This window comes from Paroedura picta, chromosome 3, assembly GCF_049243985.1.
Source record: "Paroedura picta isolate Pp20150507F chromosome 3, Ppicta_v3.0, whole genome shotgun sequence".
In the NCBI taxonomy this organism is placed as follows: domain Eukaryota; kingdom Metazoa; phylum Chordata; class Lepidosauria; order Squamata; family Gekkonidae; genus Paroedura; species Paroedura picta.
Window position 1 is genome coordinate 12150935 of NC_135371.1, and position 22165 is coordinate 12173099.

The 22165-nt window shown below is 47.3% G+C and overlaps 2 protein-coding genes across 6 annotated transcripts in view; one reads left to right on the forward strand and one right to left on the reverse strand.

Moving 5' to 3' along the window:
- Window positions 1-20035, reverse strand: part of LOC143834493 (uncharacterized) — a 42260-nt gene extending 22225 nt beyond the window's left edge. The window contains exons 1-8 of the mRNA XM_077331319.1: window positions 18985-20035; window positions 17481-17853; window positions 15381-15491; window positions 13254-13450; window positions 10648-10754; window positions 9187-9387; window positions 7255-7330; window positions 5084-5286 (exon numbers count right to left, since the gene is read on the reverse strand). Coding sequence (XP_077187434.1) covers window positions 5084-5286; window positions 7255-7330; window positions 9187-9387; window positions 10648-10754; window positions 13254-13450; window positions 15381-15491; window positions 17481-17562 — 977 coding nt within the window. The 5' untranslated portion in view covers window positions 17563-17853; window positions 18985-20035. The remainder of the gene's footprint in view (window positions 1-5083; window positions 5287-7254; window positions 7331-9186; window positions 9388-10647; window positions 10755-13253; window positions 13451-15380; window positions 15492-17480; window positions 17854-18984) is intronic.
- A 293-nt stretch (window positions 20036-20328) lies between these two features.
- The window catches only part of LOC143831532 (killer cell lectin-like receptor subfamily F member 1), a 30576-nt gene continuing 28739 nt past the window's right edge, over window positions 20329-22165 (forward strand). For 2 of the 5 annotated variants that reach the window (XM_077324583.1, XM_077324584.1), the window contains exon 1: window positions 20329-20592. Coding sequence is in view for 1 of the 5 variants with exons in the window: in XM_077324588.1 (XP_077180703.1) it covers window positions 20582-20592 (11 nt within the window). In the remaining 4 variants the exon portion in view is untranslated. The remainder of the gene's footprint in view (window positions 20593-22165) is intronic. The other 3 variants (XM_077324585.1, XM_077324589.1, XM_077324588.1) reach the window with 3 other exon arrangements.

Consider the following 22165-nt stretch of genomic DNA (forward strand, 5'->3'; position numbering starts at 1 on the left):
CACAGGCCTTTCAGGGGAAGAGAGGGGCAGCCCAAATCCAGCCACACACCATTAGGTCTCTGCACATCCTTTAATATGTTAGCCGAGGAGGGGAGGATGTTAGTCGAGGGCCAGGCTGGGAGCTGTGCAAAAGGATTCCTGCACAGCACATAATTGCTCAGAGGCTCTCAAAGTGCTGGCTGTATACACTCATCAGGATCTGTGTATCAAGAGCATTGGGGCTGGTACTTTGAAATTAACAAGAATAAAAAAAAACAGTGCTTAAGTGCCAACCAGGGACATTCTGTTGACCTAAGTGATTCCCATGCGAGACCCCCTCCACGGTTTTGTTTGTATGTTTTTAATTGATCAGTTTTAAGAGGGGCAGTCAGAAATTCCTACTGATATCCTTTTCACAATAAAAAATACTGCTCAGATCCCCATCGTATCAAAACACACTTGCCGGACAAGCACGCAGGCTACAGCTAGGCTATTCTTATCTACACAAACAGCTGCACAGGCATTTCTGGACCTGTCAACTTGATGAGGAAAGCTACGTCTATCATACTACTCACCCTACTTAGCTCCGGATCACTTAGCCACAGTGATCCATGTGACGGTCACCGCTAGACTGAACTTCTGCGACTCACTCTATGCAGGCCTGCCCTTAACTTTGATCCAGAAATTGCAACTGGCCCAAAATGCAGCAACAAGGTTCTCCTTCTCCGTCCTGGCCCCCACCTGGTGGAACGAGCTCCCAAAGGAGATCAGGGCACTAACGGGACTAAAACAGTTCCGCAGAGCTGCAAAAAGGACCTCTTCTGCCAGGCACTTGGTTGAGGTCGACCAGAACCATCAACATCCACTGAGCCCCTGTTCCTCTACCTCCAGGAATCCATGCACTAAATTGAACAACACTGGGCCAAATTCGGCGAAAGTCCACAACATATAAAGCACCTCTGTGCAGGCCAGGCTTTGCAGACCCCAGGGAGTCCTGCTTTTCTCACCGTCTCTCCTCTGTCCCCAACCGCAAGGTCTGCTTCTCCCTGTCAGCTGAAACAGTTGTCAGATGTACCTCAGTAAAGAAGGCAGCCAAGGCACAGGAAGTTGGGTGACGCAGATGTTTCCTCTCTGGATAAGAATAAGCCATCCTGTTGGAGGCAAGATGTTCCGGGGGGAGGGGGGGTGCCTTCCCATTTCCCAAAAGTAGGAGCAGGGAGGAAAAAGAGTGAGTTAAGGTGCCCTCTTCCTCTCCTGGCCAACTATGCTTCATTTCCATACCGGAGAGAGATAAAGAAATAAAGGACCGCAGAAGCCTTCCAGCTTTGAGCAGAAACTAACCGGGGGGGGGGGGGGGTTGAGGGCAGATTTCATTCGAAAACTGGGAGCCAAAATATCAAAGCCAGCCGGTCAAAGTCTGTGTTTTCTCTGTACCAGGCAGGAAGAGAAGCAAAACACACACATACACACTGGAGGCAGGGTGGGTGGGAACTGTAGTCAAAGTTTTCCAGACACATGGAGAAATACACAGTGGAATTAGTCTAATAAAACAGCCGGGGCCATGTACATATAGAGCAAGTCTTAAATCCTAATAAAAAAACAGGACACACACGGAGAGAGAGAGAGAGAGTGAAACACCCAGAGAAGAGTCACATTGATTTTGCAAATCCTTCGCCCGATGGAATGTGGCAGTGATCTTAAAGAGGAGCGAAACTTTTAATCCAGTCAGAGAACCTCTGCGTTGATTAGATAGGGGTGTTTGCTTTTTTCTTGTTTTTCCTGGGCAGGGAAACAACTGAGCCCTGCTGTTAACATTGGCACAACGTTCCAATATTGGAGGGGTGTTTTGTCATTAAAAATGTGGAGAGACTTTGTTTTTTGCGGGGGGGGGGCAGAGTTCCTGGGTCGCCCTTTCACACTCCCTGCCTCCTCCTTTTCAGGGCTCTGTTCCTCAAAAGATTTCCCGGAAGGAGAAGGGGGGAGGCAAGAAAACAACCCGGTAGCAAAGAAGGGGTTTTGTTAGGCCACACCCACTCATGTGACAAGCTGAAAGAGAAGCTAAAGGAGAAGCCCCTGATTTCTCTCAGCGTCTGTCAGTCCTGGATTTTTTCGATCCTCTCCCCCCCCTCCTTCAAGAAAAGAAAGAAAGAGGCTTGGCTCCCCCCCCCTCTTCTGAACTACCCTAACCACGTGCAGAAGACTTTCCTGTTTCAATGGGGAGGGGGAGAAGAGGAAGACCCGAGTTCAAAGCGATCTGAATTCAACAGGATTGACAACAGAGTAAACAAAGTAAGTGCAGACTCTGCCCTAGTCCTGTAGGAAGTACAATAATATATCAGGAAAATAATTTTCACAGTCAGAGTAGTTCAGCAGTGGAATAGGCTGCCTAAGGAGGTGGTGAGCTCCCCCTCACTGGCAGTCTTCAAGCAAAGGTTGGATACACCGTTTTCTTGGATGCTTTAGGATGCTTAGGGCTGATCCTGCATTGAGCAGGGGGTTGGACTAGATGGCCTGTATGGCCCCTTCCAACTCTATGGTTCTATGATTCTATGAAGTCAAATCTCCAAAGGAACCGCGCTCGGCAGTCACTTTTTGCCTCCCCTCCTCCCAATCCGCAGGCGGAGTGTGCACTGTTTTACATCTTTATGCGCCCTCTGGCCCAGCTGGTGCGGAGCTTTGGGCTGGGTTGCCACCAGTACGCTGATGTACACCCAGCTCTATCTCCTCATGGACGGCCGCCCGGACTCCCCCCCCCGGAACCAATTGCCAGATGTTTGGAAGCGGTGACAGAATGCTTTGAGCAGAGTCGCCTGAAACTCAACCCCTCCAAGACGGAGGTCCTGTGGCTGGGAAGTAGGGGGCGGGGGCGGGACCGGGAAGCGCGCTTACCCACCCTGGCAGGGGCGCCACTCACCATCGCGTCCCAGGCCAGGAATTTGGGTGTGATCATCGACACCTCCCTGACCTTGGAGGCACAGGTCAAAAAAGTAGCGGTCCAGGTGTTTTTCCACCTGCGCCAGGCCCGACTACTAGCGCCCTACCTGTCCCCCGAACACCTGGCCACAGTGATCCATGCAACGGTCACCTCCAGAATAGATTTCTGTAACTCGCTCTACGCGGCCCTTCCCTTGTCCTTGATCCGGAAACTCCAGCTAGTGCAAAACGCACCTGCTCGGGTCCTCACTGGCACACCTTGGAGGGCCCACATCCAGCCGGTGCTGAGGCAGCTGCACTGGTTGCCGATTGCTGGCTGCGCCACACTTCCTCCCCCCTTCCCTCTGCTTTTGCACGCCCGCCCCTCTCTCGACCGTCTCTGCACGGCCCCCCCCCCCCCCCCCCGTTCTTCTCCTCGCTTCTTTTGCACGCCCGCTCCGGCCCGCGTCAATCTCTCTCGCTCTCTCTTTCTCCCTCCCCCCCCCCATTCGGAACCAAAAAACCGAGCGCGGCCACTCACTCTCCAGAGGTCTCTCCCGCCCGCTACTTTCTTTGGCCTTTGAAGAACCACCGAAGAGAGCGCCGCTTCGAAGGTGCGTTCCCGTCGCCTCTAACTTCTCAGGGCCGAGCAGGGAAGGCGAGGGAGGCCACAGCGGCGCCCGCGGATCAAGGCGCCCGGCAAGCGAGGGACGGAGGGACGGAAGGAGGGAGGCGCCGCTCGCAGCCCAACCCCAGGGGAGGGAAGCCGCTGCGGTCGCCAACCACCGGGTAGCGCCTGGAGCCCGCCCCCCCCCCGGATTCTCTGTCGTATGGCGAGCCATTCTCCTGGAGGGCAGGGCAACCTGGGGCGGGGTGGGGGCTCTGTGGTGTCCTTACCTCCCCCCCCCGCCCGGAATTTCCCCAGCCAGAAATGGCAACCCGGGAAGCAGCAGGCAGCCTGGCGCTGGCTTTTGCCTTCGCTGCAGCCGCAGTCTGCATCTCCTCCACCTCCTTCGGGGGCAGAGTGGGCTGAAGGAGGGGCCCTTCCCAGGTGTGAGTTTGTGTGTGTGTGTGTGTGTGGGGGGGGGGGTTAATTCCTGGTATTTTAAATTAAAGGTAAAGGTATCCCCTGTGCAAGCACCGAGTCATGTCTGAGCCTTGGGGTGACGCCCTCTAGTGTTTTCATGGCAGACTCAATACGGGGTGGTTTGCCAGTGCCTTCCCCAGTCATTACCGTTTACCTCTCAGCAGCAAGCTGGGTACTCATTTTACCAACCTCGGAAGGATGGAAGGCTGAGTCACCCCTGAGCTGGCTGCTGGGATCGAACTCCCAGCCTCACGGTCAGAGCTTCAGACAGCATGTCGGCTGCCTTACCACTCTGCGCTCCATCTCCTATGTATAACTTATGCCAATCTGTTCTGTTGCTTAAAACTATTACTCCATGTATCTTGTACTCTCTATTGACCAATGAAAGTTCTTTACAACACTGCCTTTGCAACTGAATATTATATTTTTCTACGATTTACTGTGATCGTTTCTTGAGTCCACTGAAGAAGCAGAAGTCTGGTGTGGATTGATCACAGTGTGACGTTTATGACTAAAAATCCTCAACAAAACATTTTTGGAATAATTTTTGTAAACATAAACATCTCGTTGCATGGATATGGATTGTTTATACGGGGCTTTCTAGCAGTGATTTCTGGTCTATTGTGTAACCTCCAGGCAGAGCTTGGAGTTCTGGGATTTGGGCTCAAGCCTGGGGGAAAAGCAGCTGTGGAAGGTAAACTCTTGAAGAGAGCCTGCATTCGAAAGCTCACGCCTTTGTTGGTCTTAAAGGTGCCACTGGACTCTGATTTCATTCATTCATTCATTCATTCATTCATTCATTCATTCATTCATTCATTCATTCATTCTGACAGAAAGTGCTTGCACGTGAAAGCTCATGTCTTGAATAAATCTTTGCTGGTCTTAAAGGTGCCACTGGACTCTGATTTTGTTTATGATATTATCTCCCTGTAACAGAGACTTGTGCGATGATGGCAAATAGCACAGATGCTGGGCCATCCACAACCATGTCTGTGGTGCCCCATTAGGGTCTCTGGGGAGCAGCATTTGCTAAGAGACCCCCCTGCACACACACACACACACACACACACACACACACATACCGTGCAGCCAGTTGATATTTACCAAAGTTTTGAAGAAGAACTCTGCAGTTGCTGTTGACCATCTGTGCTGTTACTCCTCCTCCATAGTTTCCAATCCAGCAAGGGAATGAGTCCCAGGGCTGCATAGCCAGCTGATCCATACAGCAAAACTGGACAACTGCCAGGCACTTTGATCCCTAACTGTGCCGTCTTCCACCTTGGAGGCGTTCCTAGCAAGGGAATGCACTAACTGCCCAGTGCGGGGGGGGGGGGCTGCAAGCATCTCAGAGGCAACTCTCCCCTTAACACTTCCCTGGGAGTCTATCCCTCAGGGCCTGTACAATGGAGCTCTTTGAGACCAGGGCATGGAAGATCAGATGGGGCTCCTCGAGGTTAGACCACCACCGGGCCAGACCCTCGAGATGCACGGTGCACAGAGATGGTGCTAGTTGTTTTGGGGTGTGAAGTTGGTTTGGGGTTTTTGCCACCAGGAAATATAACTTTAATGGAGATTTAATAATATAAATTTTATGAGGGGTTTTACTACTATGTAACCCGCCACGAGATGGCTTTGCTGATGGCGGCAGGTAATAATAATGAAATATTAAATATTAACATTAGCCTCACACTATTGCACAGGGAGGCTGCGTATTTGGATAGAAGAGAGCACATCGAGAAATCCACTGTGGGTTCTTTGCTAACCACCATTTTCATGTTTGACTGTAATCGAGAACTGTTTTGGCTTTACTTTGATACTCAACTGAACTGAAGAAAGTACAAACTGAATCATTTCCAGTTCTTTATTCAAGCAAATTCTGCAATTCATTAAGAAGAATACTTGATTCTTATATGTTGCCTTTCTCTACCCGAAGGAGTCTCAAAGCAGCTTACAGTCACCTTCCCTTTCTTCCCCAGTCACCGTGTGAGGGAAGTGATGCTGAGAGAGCCCTGGGATTACTGCTTGGTCAGAACAGTTTTATCATTGCTGTGGCGAGCCCAAGGTCACCCAGCTGGCTGTACATGGAGGAGGAGTAGGGAATGAAACCTGGCTCACCAAAGGAGTCTCAAAGCAGCTTACAGTCACCTTCGCTTTCCTCTCTCCACAATACACACTCTGTGGGGGAGGTGAGGCTGAGAAAGCCCTGATATTACTGAAGATAAAGAGTTGGTTCTTACATGCCGCTTTTCTCTACCCGAAGAAGTCTCAAAGTGGCTTACATTCACCGTCCCTTTCCTCTCCCCACAACAGACATCCTGTGAGGGAGGTGAGGCTGAGAGAGCCCTGATATTCCTGCTCGGTCAGAACAGTTTTATCAGTGCCGTGGTGAGCCCAAGGTCACCCAGCTGGCTGCCTGTGGGGGACTGCAGAAACAAACCTGGCTCGCCAGATTAGAAGTCCACACTCCTAACCACTGCACTAAGCTTTCAGTGAAGAAACATTGTGAATTGTTTGGTGTTCATTGCTGTTCTTCTGCTGCTCAAGGTTCCTAGCTTGTATATACAGGTCAAGTTATTTTGTTCCCTCTTTTGTTGTTCGCTATCCAAATACAGGTCAGGGCTGATCTTGCTTAGCTTCTAAGATCTGACATCTTGGCCCGCCTGGACTATCCAGTCAGTGTGTAGTCTCCTAACCTGATCAAAAAATGGAAAGGATAATATTTATATGAGCATCCAACACAGCCTTTGAGACCAGCTGGACCAATTCTGCTCAGAATTCCTTCTCATGTGCCATGGCCCCAATCCAAACCAGACCCCTGCAGAGATCTGCAATTCCCGCAGGGAACCTCCACTGGCAGTCTTGACTGCAAGGCAGAAAAAATTATCATGCCTGAGCATTGTAATGTGCTTCAAAGCTTAGTGAGAGTTCCAAAAGCTCTGAGAAAAGACTTTTTCAAGGGAAAAGGCCCATACATTGCTCGTAGTACAAGCAATGGACAGAGATGAGTTTCTGCAGAGAGAGTATCATTTGCCCAGCTTGCCACGAAGGGCAAGATGGATGGGCTATTGCCAAAACATCAGCTGGACCATGAGATGCAGCTTCATACTGATTGGGGGCATGAGGTATCCAACTCGTTTATTATGAGGGCCAGGACTGGCATACATGTATGTTTGACACCCTTGCTCTAGGATCAGGACTGGACGTGGGACTTCAAGCCATCTGAGGCAGGAAGGGTTAAAAGATCTGAGCTACCCGTTAATGCTCTGCAATGTTACCCTACAGTCATAAACAAAATCCTTTTCCTTTCTAAGGAAGCTGGCTGTGTTCAAATACCTCCCATGTGCTTCACTGCTGTTAAGCATTGGGAGAGAAGGAGTGAAGAACACAGGACGTGTCCTTCAGCTGAAGAAGGAATAGACATGCAAATTATGTCTTCATCTGTCTCTTGGATAACCATCTTCAAGTATTTAAAAGGCTGCCATGTAGATGGAGCAGAGTTGTTCTCTCTTGCCCTAGAGTAGCGATCCCCAACCAGTGGGCCGCAGACCACATGTGGTCCATCGACTAATTGGAGGTGGGCCCCGAAGGATGCCTTCTCCCCCCCTCCGGCCCTTTACTTCATCGCCCCCCCCCCCCCCCGGCCCTTTACAACACACTTTGGGTGTCATCGTCTCCCATCACTCCCAGATGGGACTATCTCGTTGCAGAGAAACAAGCTCGGGGTTCCCATTGATTTGTCATTGTCATGAGTTAAAATTTCCATGAAAATAAAATGTTCCTTATGTTCATTGTTGTAGCGTGTCTGTATCTTATTTTGAAGGGATGTTTAAACATTACCATAGCGACCAGAAAGCGTTAGGGCAGTGGTTGAGAGTAGAGGAGTAAACTACCCCCCCCCCCGGGCCTCAGTAAAATTTTCAAGCGTTGAGTGGTCCCCAGTGATAAAAAGGTTGGGGACCACTGCCCTAGAGGGACGGACCAGAACAAATGGGATGAAATTAATTCAAATGAAATTCCATCTAAACAAGAAGTTCCTGACAGTTAGAGCGGCTCCTCAGTGGAACAGGCTTCCTCAGAAGGTGGTGGATTCTCCAACTTTGGAGATTTTAAAACGGAGGCTGGATAGCCATCTGACAGAGAGGCTGATTCTGTGAAGGTTCAAGGAGGTGGCAGGTTGCAGTCTGTTACCCTAGAGGTAGCCCATAATGGAAAGGTGCCTCACACAGAGGCACCTTCATGCACAGACTATGGAGTCAGTAGGGCCTCTCAACAAACCTAGGAAGCCAGGCCAGGTCTCCATCTTGTTTGGGCTACACTAGATTTCTTACATTTCCTCCTTGCCCAACTGACTGAGCTAAATGTGCACATTATCTAAATCCCCCCCCCAGCCAAAGACCATTAGACTATCTACAGGAAAGGAATATCCCTTCAAGATACTAACTGCAACTTCTTTTGTCTCTCTTGCCCAGTGTAATTTCTGTCTAGCAGCATCTCTTATCCCCAAATGTCTTCCCCCTGTCCTTCCCGATAAAACAAAGACAGGGCCATTAGCGACACAGTACACCTAGCCAAGGTATTGTTCTATTTGATGAGATTACTCCACACCTTCCACTCTAGTGACCTCACAGTTCAAACGCACCTATCAGGTACTCATATTATCAGCGACCAATCATCAATCACGGACCTAGTGGGCAGTCCCTGGGGTTGGCCCGGGAATTTCAAACACTATATCAAGCCTTGCGCACATCCTGTGTGTGTGTTGTCCCTCCACACCCGGCATCCTGTCCACCCCTGATGTCGTGAACCCTGTGTTTTGGCTGCTTGGATCCAAGAAAGGTGCAGTATCTTGAACTTGTCCCCCTGTAGAACTTAGTGTAGAACTTAGTGTAACTTGTCCCCCTGTAGAACTTAGTGTATGTATGTGTTTGCTCTGTGTGTGTTTTGAGTGTATCCCAATATTTTCCCCAAATAAATCCCCTGAGTGTAAGCTTAATTGTCTTCTTCATTTAAGAAGGGTTTCTTCCAGGGAAAGGACCCCGTAAAAATTGGTAGTAAAAGATCCTACGTTACCCAGCCTCTTGCTATCTTCATGATTCCCCAGCAATTTGGGGGATCATTCGATGAGCGATAGGGTTGTGAGTGTCCTGCATGGTACAGGGGGTTGGACTAGATGACCCAGGATGCCCCTTCCAACTCTATGATTCTGCTAGCTCCCTGGCATGGAGCAGTTCATTAATTGGTATCCATTGTCCAGTGATGAAGTGTTGGTGAGAACATGCGGAGGCTTCTCTCGGCAAAAACTGTGAAGTGCTCTGCTGCATATCCAGTTTTTTGGTGTATCACACCGAGCTGAAGAGGTCCGGCCGTCATTCAAGTAAGCACAAAAACCTTTGCCTTCGATGTGAAACCTGTACAATAAGAATTCACGGGAGTCAATGTGTTGTTCTGACATGTGTCATGATAGTCAACAGTTGCATCCAATGGTTTTCTTTTGCAAAATAAGGAGTCTTGCACCTAAGGAAGGAACTTTATTCTAAGGGGGCTCCGGAGCAAAAACCCCTCCCAGCAGAGGAAAGACCCTGAATCCCCAGTCCTGTTCACAAGGCAGTCATTTCAGCCACAATAGCTGTTCTTCCCATTCCCCACCACAGCTACCAAGGAGCTTCTTAAAAATCATCAGTTGTCTATCACAGAGGTTCTCTGAATTCCCAGCTTTCCGTCTCATTGCAGAGGTATAAGGGGAAAGGCACAGTTCTGCATCGAAAGGAACTCAAGATTTTCTTTTGAAAAACTGAACGCTGGGAATTCAGAGAACCTGATTCATAGATTGGTATAACAATATAAGTCTTGGAGGCGGGGCTTTAGAAGAAGAAGAAAAAGAAGAGGAGCTTTGTTTTACTGTTAAGCACTTCTGTGGAGGGACATTAGCCGGAGAAGCCTCGCTTGTTTGTTGCTTTTGCAGGTCTAAGGGGGAAAAAATGGCAATTGCGTTTCCGGAAGCTCGGGGGCGAGAGCGAGGGAGGGACATTCTTTCTACCGCTACATTGAGAACACACATGTCTTTTTCGGATGTGTTGCAGGTTGTTCTCAAGAGTCTAGTGGGGTTTTTTTAGGGGAAAAAGAAATCCACCTTTCTGGATTTCCCGACAAGTGCTACAACGAGGCGATTTTTGTAGGAGTGTTGCAGGAGTGTTGCAGATTGTGTACGACGTCATGCGGAATGTTGAATTAATAGCGTTTACCAAAGGTAAGACTTCTGCTACATTTAAGTAATGCGGAATGGCCCACTGAAATGAACCAATGAACCCCTCAAAAAAACCAATATACAACCACAAACAATAAATCTATCTGCCAGTGTGTGCCATTGGCTAATACCTTAGTTGATTTATTCAAACCAATTGGATCCTAGGGCAGAGATCCTCACGGCATATTGGTCAATAACATGCTCGCTTCGCTCCTACTTTGGACCCCAAGCTCGATTCTCTGTAGGATTGTTAACATGGCCACATATATAACAACAGGTAGTGAAAAGTAGGGTATAAAAACCAACTCTTCTTCTTCAGCAATACAAACAGGGGGAAAACTTTTCATGGATACTTTTTTGGGGGGAGGGGAGTGCACTGAAGTGCCTGTCTCTGCTATAAGGACTTTAGAAATGAAAGACTTACCAGTTATTGAAGATGGAGTCATTTGTCCATTTCCATTGCTGACTGTCTGCCTTCTTCCGAAGGCCATACCAATGATCAGCAGAGGTCTTATAACGCATCAGAAATTCCTTTGAATGTAAATAAAATGCAAACATCTTATCTTCAAGAAGAAGAAGAAGAAGAAGAGTTGTTTCTTATAACCTGCTTTCCATTGCCCAAAGGAGTCTCAAAGCAGCTTACAATCGCCTTCTCTTCTTCCACCCACAACAGACACCCTGTGAGGGAGGTGAGGCTGAGAGAGCTCTGAGAGGGCTGCTTGGTCAGAACAGCACCATCAGGGCTGTGACTGGCCCAAGGTCACCCAGCCGGCTCACTAGACTACTAGATGCCGCTCTCAGTCACTACCCCGAACTGGCAAATGATACATAAGACTGTGTAGGCCATTGTAAGTCTTAGTATTGGTTGTAATTCTGCCAGTTTATTAATGTTGTCTTCCAGGAATACCTGGATTAAAAGACAGAAGTATTGGCAATGCCTCCCCCCAGTATTCCCCCCCCCCAATAGATTTCATCTAGAGAAGGAAAAAAGTAGAATACAACAGAAAAATAAAACTTACATTTTGACATTACATTTTTCTACATTCACATAAAGGAGATTAATTAGCAAAAAAAAAGCTCAATCGTTTTTTATATTCTAAATTATATTCTAAATTATATTTTTTTATATCAAATGTGATTAACTTGTGCTCTCTGAATTGTACTCTGAGTTATTCATTGGAGCCAGCTGGCAGATGCCTGAACAAAAGGCTTTGTCAGGCCTTAATATTTCTTCTGCGTGTCATTTAAAAGCCTGGCTGCTTGGAACCTTGCATTGTTTCCCCACGCATGTTCAGCAAAGAACTCTACTGCAAATAAACCTATTGGCTCATAAAACGTTCAAAAAGGCGTGGCCCAAACGTTGTATGTGTCATTCCTGCAGGAAGGGCCTGACCAAGGCAGCTTTCATGCACCACATGATTCAAGAGGTGAACCCCCAGCTTGGCGTACTGGTTAGGAGTGTGGACTTCCAATCTTGCAAGGCGGGTCCAATTCCCCACTCCTCCTCCACATGCAGCCAGCTGGGTGACCTTGGGCTCACCACAGCACTGAGAAAGCTGTTCTGGGCTCTCTCAGCCTCACCTTCCTCACAGGGTATCTATTGTGGGGAGAGGAAAGGGAAGGCGACTGTAAGCTGGTTTGAGACTCCTTTGGGTAGAGAAAAGCAGCATAGAAGAACCAATTCTTCTCCTCCTCTCTTCTGGAGCACCCAGCTCAAAGCCCCAGCAAATCACAACAAGCACTCTTGAGTCAGCCCGGGAAAGAGGCAAGCACTAGGCCACATTGCCTAATGTTTGCCATGTCTGCCTCTGTTTAGAATAGAGCCAGCTGCAGCAGGGCAGGGACAATGAAGGATGAAGGACTCACTTTGCCTGCTAGTACAGGAGCAAGTACAGTAGCACCACCTGGACTTGCTTGCCATCAGCTGGGGGGGGTTCCTCTTCTATTTTCTCCCACTCAACCACTTTCTTCCCCCATTACCAAATGTTTTAAAACAGTGGTATGTGTCGAAACCAGGACTACAGTGGTAGTCAACCTGTGATCCTCCAGATGTCCATGGACTACAATTCCCATGAGCCCCTGCCAGCTTTTGCTGGCAGGGGCCCATGGGGATTGTAGTCCATGGACATCTGGAGGACCACAGGTTGACTACCACTGTTTTAAAAGAGCCACAGATAGCAAGTAAAAGAGCCACATGTGACTTGAAGAATCAGCAGAGCTCTAAAGTGTCACGGTTTCTATCCCATCTCCAGGCGGAGAATCGCTGCTGGTGAGTCGTGTTCACTTGGTTTTCGCTAAAGGAGGGAGGGACTGAAAAAGACTTTCATGCTATCAAATGCATTCATCCAGGCCAGTTTACAGGAAATTATTAGTGATACTCGCAACAAGGGTCTGCACGGGGCTTTTGACCCAGTCCCAGTTCGAATGAATCCCTCCCATCTACACTGAATTCGATTTGCATTTTGATTTTGGGCACTTTAATATTTCCATCTGCAACATCCCTGATTGATTCATGGTGACCCTACCTTTCTGCCACGATATCCAGAATTGGATGTAAGCTTGGATATCTGAGATATCGGCATCAGTAAGTGTGCAGCTCTCTGCTTTTTGTGAATTAATTCTGCCTCATGCCTCCAACCCTGTAACAAAGCAGTCTTCCCTGATTGGCCAGGGCATCAGTTCAAAGTCTTCCTGGCTTCCCTTAAAGTGATTGCGCTCCAGAAGCCCTAACTTCTCTCAGCAGAGATTTGCCTCTTGGTTCCTCCCCCTCCTCTGCTGTCTCCAATCCACTCCCTCCCCCCTCATTCAAGAAAAGAAAGAGAGAGGCTCCTGCTGCGCTTGGCTCCCCTCCCCACTCTGAGCTTCCCCAATCAAGTGCAGAACACTTTCTGTTTCAATGAGGGGGGGAATTCGATCTGAATTCAGCAGGATCCACAACGGGAAAAAAATTAAGTGCAGAATCAGCCAAGGTCTAACCACCATGCACATATCAATCAATTGTAGGGCTCATCGCTTAAATAGCTCTCTTACCATTTCCCGCTGAGTGTCTATTGAGGCTAGTGAAGCACCGTATGAGGAGCACTGCCTTTGGCTGAAGTCCCAGGTCCCCTCAGACTCTGAGAAATAGTAGCACCTTCCTTGGTACCCCACCCAGCTTTCCGGGCATGAAATGATCCATGGTGAACATGGGCAAGTTGGGGATTGGCCAGCTGCTTCTTTCTTTATGGCTACAAGTAAGAAAACAACATTTAAAATGATGATTTAAACCGAGACATCTTAATTTCAGCAGATTAAATCACTTGGGGTGTGGATAAAAACGATGAATAAAAACAATGGACCTTGAGGATATATTTTCATTTGGCCGTGAGAAATTCAGATGTGCAGGGCTCAGAGATTGTTCTTCAGCCAGGATCTTGACCCTTCTAGCTGACTGTATTTGTAGAGTGCAAAGGTGCCAGGTAGGGAAGATGCTTTCCTGCAGCTTAAAATAGCTTAGCCTGGTGCAGGTGGAAGAATGCCTACTGAACTCCTCTGACTTGAGGCATTTCATATCACTCCCAAGTTCCTGGCTGTGCAGCAGAGAGCTGCATGCCATCCAGGGTGAGCAGACATGCTTTCTCTACTGGTCCTTTCCTGCCCAGCCACAGGACCTCCATCTCTGAAGGGTTCAACTTCAGGTAACTCTCCTTTAACTGTTGGCCACAGCTGTGATGTATGTTTCTTTAAGAGGTTCATTCTCTTAGCACACCTGTGATGTATTTAAGCAACCTTGTTTTTCTGGTGTGGCGTTCTCCTTTCGCTATCGCCTTTTTGTTGCTGCTCCAGCTTTCTTTTAATCGTTGTGCAAATAAACGTACCTGTGTTCAACAAGACAATCTGGACGTTGGTTCTTGGGCCAGAAGAGACATTACACCTGACATCTGGCAAGTTGTTCTGGGTGGGGATCTGGCCAAGCGTTCATCAGGAGGCAGAGGAAGAAGAGTTCGTTTTTGTACCCAGCTTCCAATCACCTTCCCTTTCCTCTCCCCACAACAGACACCCTGTGAGGTAGGTGGGGCTGAGAGAGCTCTGACAGGACTACTCTGCGAGAACAGCTCTAACAGGACTGTGACTAGCCCAAGGTCACCCAGCTGGCTGCATGGGGAGGCACAGGAAATCAGTGCCCGCTCGCCGGTTTAGAAGCTGCCACTCTTAACTATTACCCCAAGCTGGCACAACAAACTTGAAAAGGATGTTGAAATGTTCAGGGCCCAAACACAACATAAATTGCAGCGTCTAGCAAACATTTGGCTCAGCTTTTCTCAAAGGACAGTGCCTATGGAGATATCACATAAGTAAAATTTTGGATGCCATTTCTGCAAGAGTTAGAATCTGGAGATCCTATAGGTGCACCAGCCTGTAATTTCTTCCTACCCAACTACTTGACCAGGAAGGAGAACAATGACTGGTTGACAAGGAACAAAGATCCTATCTTCACCTCCGTATGATTCCTTAAATCAAAATGCTTCTTTGGATGGAGTGGGGCGGGGGGGGGGGGAAGGTAGAGAGAAGCAGCTCTCAAACAGCTCTCAAGAAATGTGGCTAGATCCAAAATGTGTGTTATTAAATATGGCACCAAATAGTATTAGAATGTACAGTGAGCTAGTTAAGTTCATGGTTATAGCTGCCAGGATCTTATATGAGTCAAGATGGAAAAGAGAAACTTCACCAGATCTTATGGACGGGCCAAATAAAATGACCGACTATGTGACAATGGCAAAACTGACATATTTGATGCACAACAAACTCACATAACTTAGAAGAAAATAGAGTCCAATCTCAGACTATATAGATCAGTAAAAATGAGATGGAAAGAAGTAATCAATGTATAAATTGCATATTTACTTTTTAGAAAGCATGTAGAATGTGGTTATGTGGCGTGATATTAGATTGATGTAGTCCTTGCATAGTGGAATTTCTTTCCCAGAACAAGATTTATTTTCCCTTTTATTTTATTTTTTTTGTCTTGTAAGATAGCAATCTAACATCTTTTAAAAATGGCAGTTCTGTAATAGGTAGTGTATTGATTTTTTTAAATAAACAAAATTTAAAAAGGTGTGTGGCTTAGAAGCCAGAGGTGGACATAGCTGCAACATGGTTTAGAATCAGAAAACTCACCTGACCACCATATAACAAAAAGGATGACATGTAAGAAAATCTGTAGAACAATGAAAATCCACAGTTTTATATTTCTCTTCTTCAAGGACCACTTAAAACACCAAAGCAAGCCTAGAGGGAGGGAAGGAGAAGCAAATTTATTATTATTTATTTATTTATGTATTTATTTATTTATTATTATTATTATTATTTTATTTTTAGACCGCCCTTCTCCAAATAGGTCTCAGGGCGGTTTACAACATAAATAGTTAAAACACAATAAAATCCCCATAAAAACCCCAATTAACATCAGCAAAAGTTACGTATAACATATAGCGGCGGTGGTCACTATTCTGATCTTAGTTCAGCCTGGTGGAGAGAATAATATTCAGAAGAGGGTGGCACCAATACAATAGATCTAACAATGATCTCGATGTTAGAGATCTCAATATTGGAGGGGATCCTCTGATGGATTAGTGGGAGAGCTGCCCTGGTCTCAACCATCCATCCATCCATCCATCCATCCATCCATCCATCCAATGTATTTATTTATTTATTTATTTATTTATTTATTTATTTATTTATTTATTTATTTATTTATTTATTTATTCTATTTGTATCCCGCCACTCCCAAGTGGGCTCGTGACGGGTAACACAGTCTTAAAACCCCACTAAAACACCCCCATGAAAAGACTTAAAACCCATAACATGGCGGATAATCTCCCAACCTTCTTCCCCTTCCCAACTAGAGGCGTTGAGAGCATGGGGCAGCATGATGTCCACAGGCCCATCTCAATAGGAATTGGTATTTCCCTGCTGTGCCTACGTGAATAATAAACCCAGTTTAAACTTTCATTGCAGCGATTTTGGGCGGTACATACTGCAGATCTACAAATACCCCCTTGTCTTTGGCAAGTAACAAATTAATTGCTCGGATTATAGGGAACCTGAAGAACTCCAGGGAGGAATACAATAATGGGACAGAAACTTGGCGCCCAGCTTGGGTCTCTCCATGCTTCTGTACAACACACACATAACTTGATACTTGCCGATAACAAAAAAGAGACAAGAACTCCGTTCTGAGAATGCTGAACGCAGTTCCCATAAACACATGAGCATGCCTAATACCAAATCAGAACATTCCCCGTGAGTGGTGTGTGTTTGTGTGTGTTTGTGAGTGCCAGTGGCAGTGGCAGCAGCGGCAAAACCTCACAGGGAACTGTGTGTGTGTGTGTGGGGGGGGGAGCAGCAGGGGCAAGATAATGCTTCAGAACTGTTCTTAGAGGAAGAGGCCAAGCCAAGTGGGGAAGGCAGAGTGGCACGCACAGGGACCAGCGGGGTGGGGTGGATCGGGGTTGAGAAGAGGAGCGGAAGGGACGGGGGGTGGGGGGGGGTTTGACAGCTTGGGCCCAATTGAAGAAGGGACCCCTTTACTGAAGAGCTATTGCCAATGTGATATGCTTTACCTTTAGAATCGAAATTAATACTGGTGATGTTAAATCTTGATATTAAGACTACAACTGCAACAACTGCAGAAGTAACAGAAAGCGGGATTGAATACCTGGGACCCCGTTCTGGTTGCAAAAACATTTAAATAACCTAGGACAGCATTTAATAAATCTCAAGAAGGTACCACTTTTGCCTATTGGTTTCGTTTGATTTTTGGGTGTATTTCTACGAGAAGCCAACAGTGTTTCTTTATATGGACTGAGTTTGGGCGGTGAGACAGACACGGCAATGGGGGTTATTAAGATAAAGATGGTGATTGAGCTACTGGTGGCCAAGCAGAGGCGGTGGGACAGTGCTCAAAAGTCTCTTGTGTGTTTTTCCCCTCCATATGTTCCTATCCCTGGCTGCTGGCTGCTTGCTCACCCCTGGGACGCGCAAGAGAGGGTGGTAAATCCACTTTCCTAGATTTACCCCATCCCGCTTTAAAAACGGCCGCATCCCGAAACGGCCTCTGAATGTTGTCGACATCAATCGGAAGGGACTCAATAAGCTGACAACATTACGAGGCTATGACGCTAAAAATTCCTTGTGCGGAAACTGTATCAGAATTGCCTTGTGGACTAAATGTTACATCTGGGTACTCCAAGGCTATTTACAGCCATTCCAACTTACTTTGCCTTTCAGAAGCTGCCATTTGTTCACTTGGCTCCCCTTGTAGGTACGTGTTTTCAGATGTATCATCTGAGTTTGACATCTTTTCATTCTTGCCGTTGCCCGCAGACAAAAACTTAAGCAGGACGGATTGTTTTTCTTAAGCAGAACAGGTTGGTTTTCCTTTCATGAAGCCCCGATTGTGAGCAAGACTCGTGTCATGACACAAGTTGTGTTTTTTAAAAACTTGTTCTATTTTGTGTCCTTCAGTGTGCCTTGGTATCTGAAGTGTGCACACAAAAGCTTGTGCCCAGAATTCAACTTTGTTGGTCTTAAAGATGCCGCTGGACTTAAACTTAGTTCTGTTGGTGCTATTCTGTTAGCTGCTGTGCATCTGAGGAGATAAAATGGGATATAAATGTTACGAAGGAAGGAAGGAAGGAAGAGGAAGGAGAAGAAAGGAAGGAAGAGGAAGGAGAAGGAAGGAAGGAAGGAAGGAGGTCAGCCATTTTACTATTTAAAGGCATGGCACAGATGATATTCATTGAAGACTTCAATGAGAATACCTAAACATTGATTTAGGGCAGTGGTTCTCAACCTGGGGGTCGGGACCCCTTTGTGGGTCGAACAACCCTTTCACAGTAGTCACAGCAGGGCAAGCAGCTTGGCCAGGGTAGCACCATCTACACAACAGCCTTGCGGGGCAGATCGAGATAGAGCATTTATCTGTCTGGAGCAGCGGAAAAGCGCGAGATCAAAATGGTGGGACAAGAAGCAGAACTGAACTGAGAAATCCTGGAAAAAAAACCAATTTATATGCACTCATGAACCATGGATCTTCACGCCATGGGTCAGTTTGGGTTTAATTTCTGTGAAAGAACACCTTGCATGATTTTATATTTGGGGGTCACCACAACATGAGGTGTTAAGGGCAATAGGACGATTGAGAACCTCTGGTTTAGGGCTAAAATGGACACCTATTTGTCCAGCCTCTAGAAAGTGATTTGGTCAGCATCCCAGCATTCTTCTCCCCCCCCCCCCAAAATAAATACATTTGGGGAAACGCTTTCATTTATAAACAAATTTGGGTCCACTTGGTTATCTGCCACAAACTGAGGAAATACCTGCCCATCAGAAAACATGGTTTTTCTCCTTCTGTCAAGTTGCAGCTGACTTACGGTGACTCTAATTGGTTTTCAAGGCTGGAGACAAACAGAGGTTGTGTACCTGCCTCTGCATAGTGACCTGCATGTTCCTTGGTGGTCTCCCATCCAGGTACTAATCTTGGGAGACCTTGCTTAGCTTCTAAGATCTGTTGAGCTCCAGTTGGCCTGTTTATTTTATTTATTTATTTATTCTACTTATATGCTGCCGCTCCCAGACCAGCCATCTCATGGCAGCTCACAACGCATTAAACATACAATGAAAATACAGATACAGAAGCCCATATAAACCTCAGCCCCCCAAGCCCCTCTAGCCCCACCCAATCCCCCCCTCCACCTTAATCTGCCAGATCCCCACTTACCCTTGGAAGGTTGAGAGTCTTTAGTTTTTCAGTCACATTCTAAGTAGGCTGAGAAACCTCTGAATTCTGGGGCTCCTTGGGAGCAACCGTGCTGCAGAGGGGTCACTTCTTGGTGGCTGCAGAGATGCTGCTGCTTTGGCTTGAAACAATCCCTCTGCACCTGATGGAGCCTTATTGTCCAGCAGATCTTTTTGCACTTTCCAAGGGGTGGGACTGGCTTCCTCCGTCTTCTCATCTCAGGAGGTGTAGGTGGGTAGATCCATGACACTGTTCAGCATCACAACATTATGTTCTGGTTTGTCACTCCCCGCCCCCTGTTTTCTGGGAACTGCCACCAGCCATAGAGAATTATCTGGCATCTGTACAATAAATTATCTTTCAAGAACACTCTCAGAAGAAACTAGGGCCCCACGGCCCTGTTCTGCGAGGCCTGTTGAGACAGAGCTGTTCCTCCAGGCCTATGGTTGACTCCACGGACAGAACAACAACAAAGCTGGCCTCCCCACGCGGAAACCATGTAGGAACAACATTGGGCACTGAAGAACTAGACCAACACACCACTCCCCCTCCCCCCCCCAATGGGAAAGAAGATATTTGCTCAGGAGAAATTTAACACATTTTTGTAAATTAATATCTACATGTTTTAATTAATAGTAAATGTTTTGATTATTTAGAACAGGGGTAGTCAAACTTCGGCCCTCCAGATGTCCATGGACTACAATTCCCATGAGCCCCTGCCAGCGAATCTCCATGGACATCTGGAGGGCTGCAGTTTGACTACCCCTGGTTTAGAATGTGTTGTAAACCAGTAGTGGCATAGAAATGTAATAAAGAAAATGAAGTAGTAGCAGTGGATATGCAGCCAGTTGGTATCAGCTTGGTGCAGTGGTCAAGAGCGACAGCTTCTATACTGGCAATCTGGGTTTCATTCCCCGCTCCTCCTCCGCATGCGTCCAGCTGGGTGGCCATGGGCTAGTCGCAGTCCTGATAGAGCTGTTCTGACCGAGCAGTCCTGTCAGAGCTCTCTCAGCCCCACCTACTTCACAGGGAGTCTGTTGTGGGGAGAGGAAAGGGAAGGCGACTGTAAGCCGCTTTGAGACTCCTTCAGGTAGAGAAAAGCGGCATATAAGAACCAAATCTTCTTCAGTAATCTCAGGGCTCTCTCAGCCTCACCTCCCTCACAGGGTGTCTGTCGTGGGGAGAGGAAAGGGAAGGTGACTGTAAACCGCTTTGAGACTCCATCAGGTAGAGAAAAGCGGCATATAAGAACCAACTCTTCAGTAAAATCAGGGCTCTTTCAGCCTCGCCTCCCTCACAGGTTGTCTGCTGCAGGGAGAGGAAAGGGAAGGCCATTATGAGCTGCAGTGAAAAGTTGGGTATAAAAAACAACTCTTTTTTTCCGTTAGTTGCGCAATGTTTAGTCTTAGATTCCAAAGAACTGGTTACAAAACAGCTTTGTCATCCTCAGTTTCCTTTACACTTGGAAGGTTGTCTTTAGTTTTTCATCCGACTTCTAAGTAGGCTGAGAAACCTGTGAATTCTGGGGCTCCTTGGGAGCAACCGTGCTGCAGAGGGGTCACCTCTTTGGCACTGAGAGATGCGGTTAAGGTAAGGGGGGGGGTTCTCATGCGGGGGGGGGGGGGTTAGTCGTTGGACCCCACTTGAAGAAGAGGAACTGTTTTTTCGTACCCTGCTTTTTACAACCTGAAGGAGTCTCAGAGTGGTTTACAATCACCTGGTCTTCCTCTCCTCACAACACACATTCTGTGAAGTAGGTGAAGCTGAGAGAGCTGAGAGGACTGTGACTGGCTCAATTTCACCCAGCTTGCGGAGGAAGAATGGGGAATCAAACCCAGTTCTCCAGATTAGCCGCCGCCTCTCTTAACCACTACATGGATGAAAGAAGCAGAACCATTAAATGTTTATTGACATGAGAGTGCGTTAGTATTAGTGGTCAGTCACCAACTGTGATGAGTTGGGCAGGTGTTTTGTTTTTTGGTCATAGAAGTGTGGAGATTGGGCTGCTGAGCATGTGTAGTCTTTGCAATATATCAAATCCCCAAAACCGCAATAAGTCATACATTTAACAAGCTGCCTCCAGCTTGTCTGAAGTGGCAGAGTCATGTCTGTGCCTGCAGGTGCTTCCTCAAAGACGTTTTAGAATCGAAAAAGAGGAGGAACAATAATAGTACATCTCAGGGGGGGGGTCTGCCTCACAAGAACGAGAACCATCGTGGCAGCCAGACGATGCACTGAAAACAGTACAAAATGACAGGCGCATGACAAGGGGATGTTTGGCTGGCCAACCAAACATTCCTAATAATACCATGGCAGTCCAGCGTGGTGTAGGAGAGCCAGTGTGGTGGTAGTGGTTAATCTGCTTTCCCTGCTCCTAGTTCAGCAGTGGAACAGGCTGCCTAAGGAGGTGGTGAGCTCCCCCTCACTGGCAGTCTTCAAGCAAAGGTTGGATACACACTTTTCTTGGATGCTTTAGGATGCTTAGGGTTGACCTGCGTTGAGCAGGGGGTTGGACTAGATGGCCTGTATGGGCCCTTCCAACTCTATGATTCTAGGATTGCTGATATTGGGAACGCCTGGAGATCTGGGACAGTAGCTAAGGACAGCTAGTTTGGGAGGGGGAAGCCATAAAAGTCTGCCCTTCAAAGCTGTCATTTTTAGGGAAGGGGGGGCTGATCTCTGGAAATCAGTTGAGCCAGCCTGGTGTAATGCTTAAGAATGGTGGCCTCTAATTTGGAGAGACGGGTTTGATTCCCCGCTCCTTTGCATGCAGCCAGCTGCTGAGTGACCTTGGGCCAGTCGCAATCCTATCAGAGCTGCTTTCACAGACCAATTCTCCCCAATTTTTCTCTTCTTCACTGATTTACCGGCCTTCACATCTGCCCAGCAGAAAGAAGCAAGGCATCCCCCTTAGAAGGCTTTAACAACCAACCTTTCCGATTTCTTTGTCAACATCAAACCTCACAGTGGCAAACAAAAGATGTGTACGCTAGGAATAGAGCGAATGCTGGCAGGGGCTCCTGGGAATTGTAGTCCATGGACATCTGGAGGGCCGCAGTTTGACTACCCCTGATCTATATCATTGTATAGTGGGTTCACTAGGAAATAGCGACATGCGGTCATGCATCAAGCAGCTCTTGATTGCTTCCAGGAGTGGGTACAT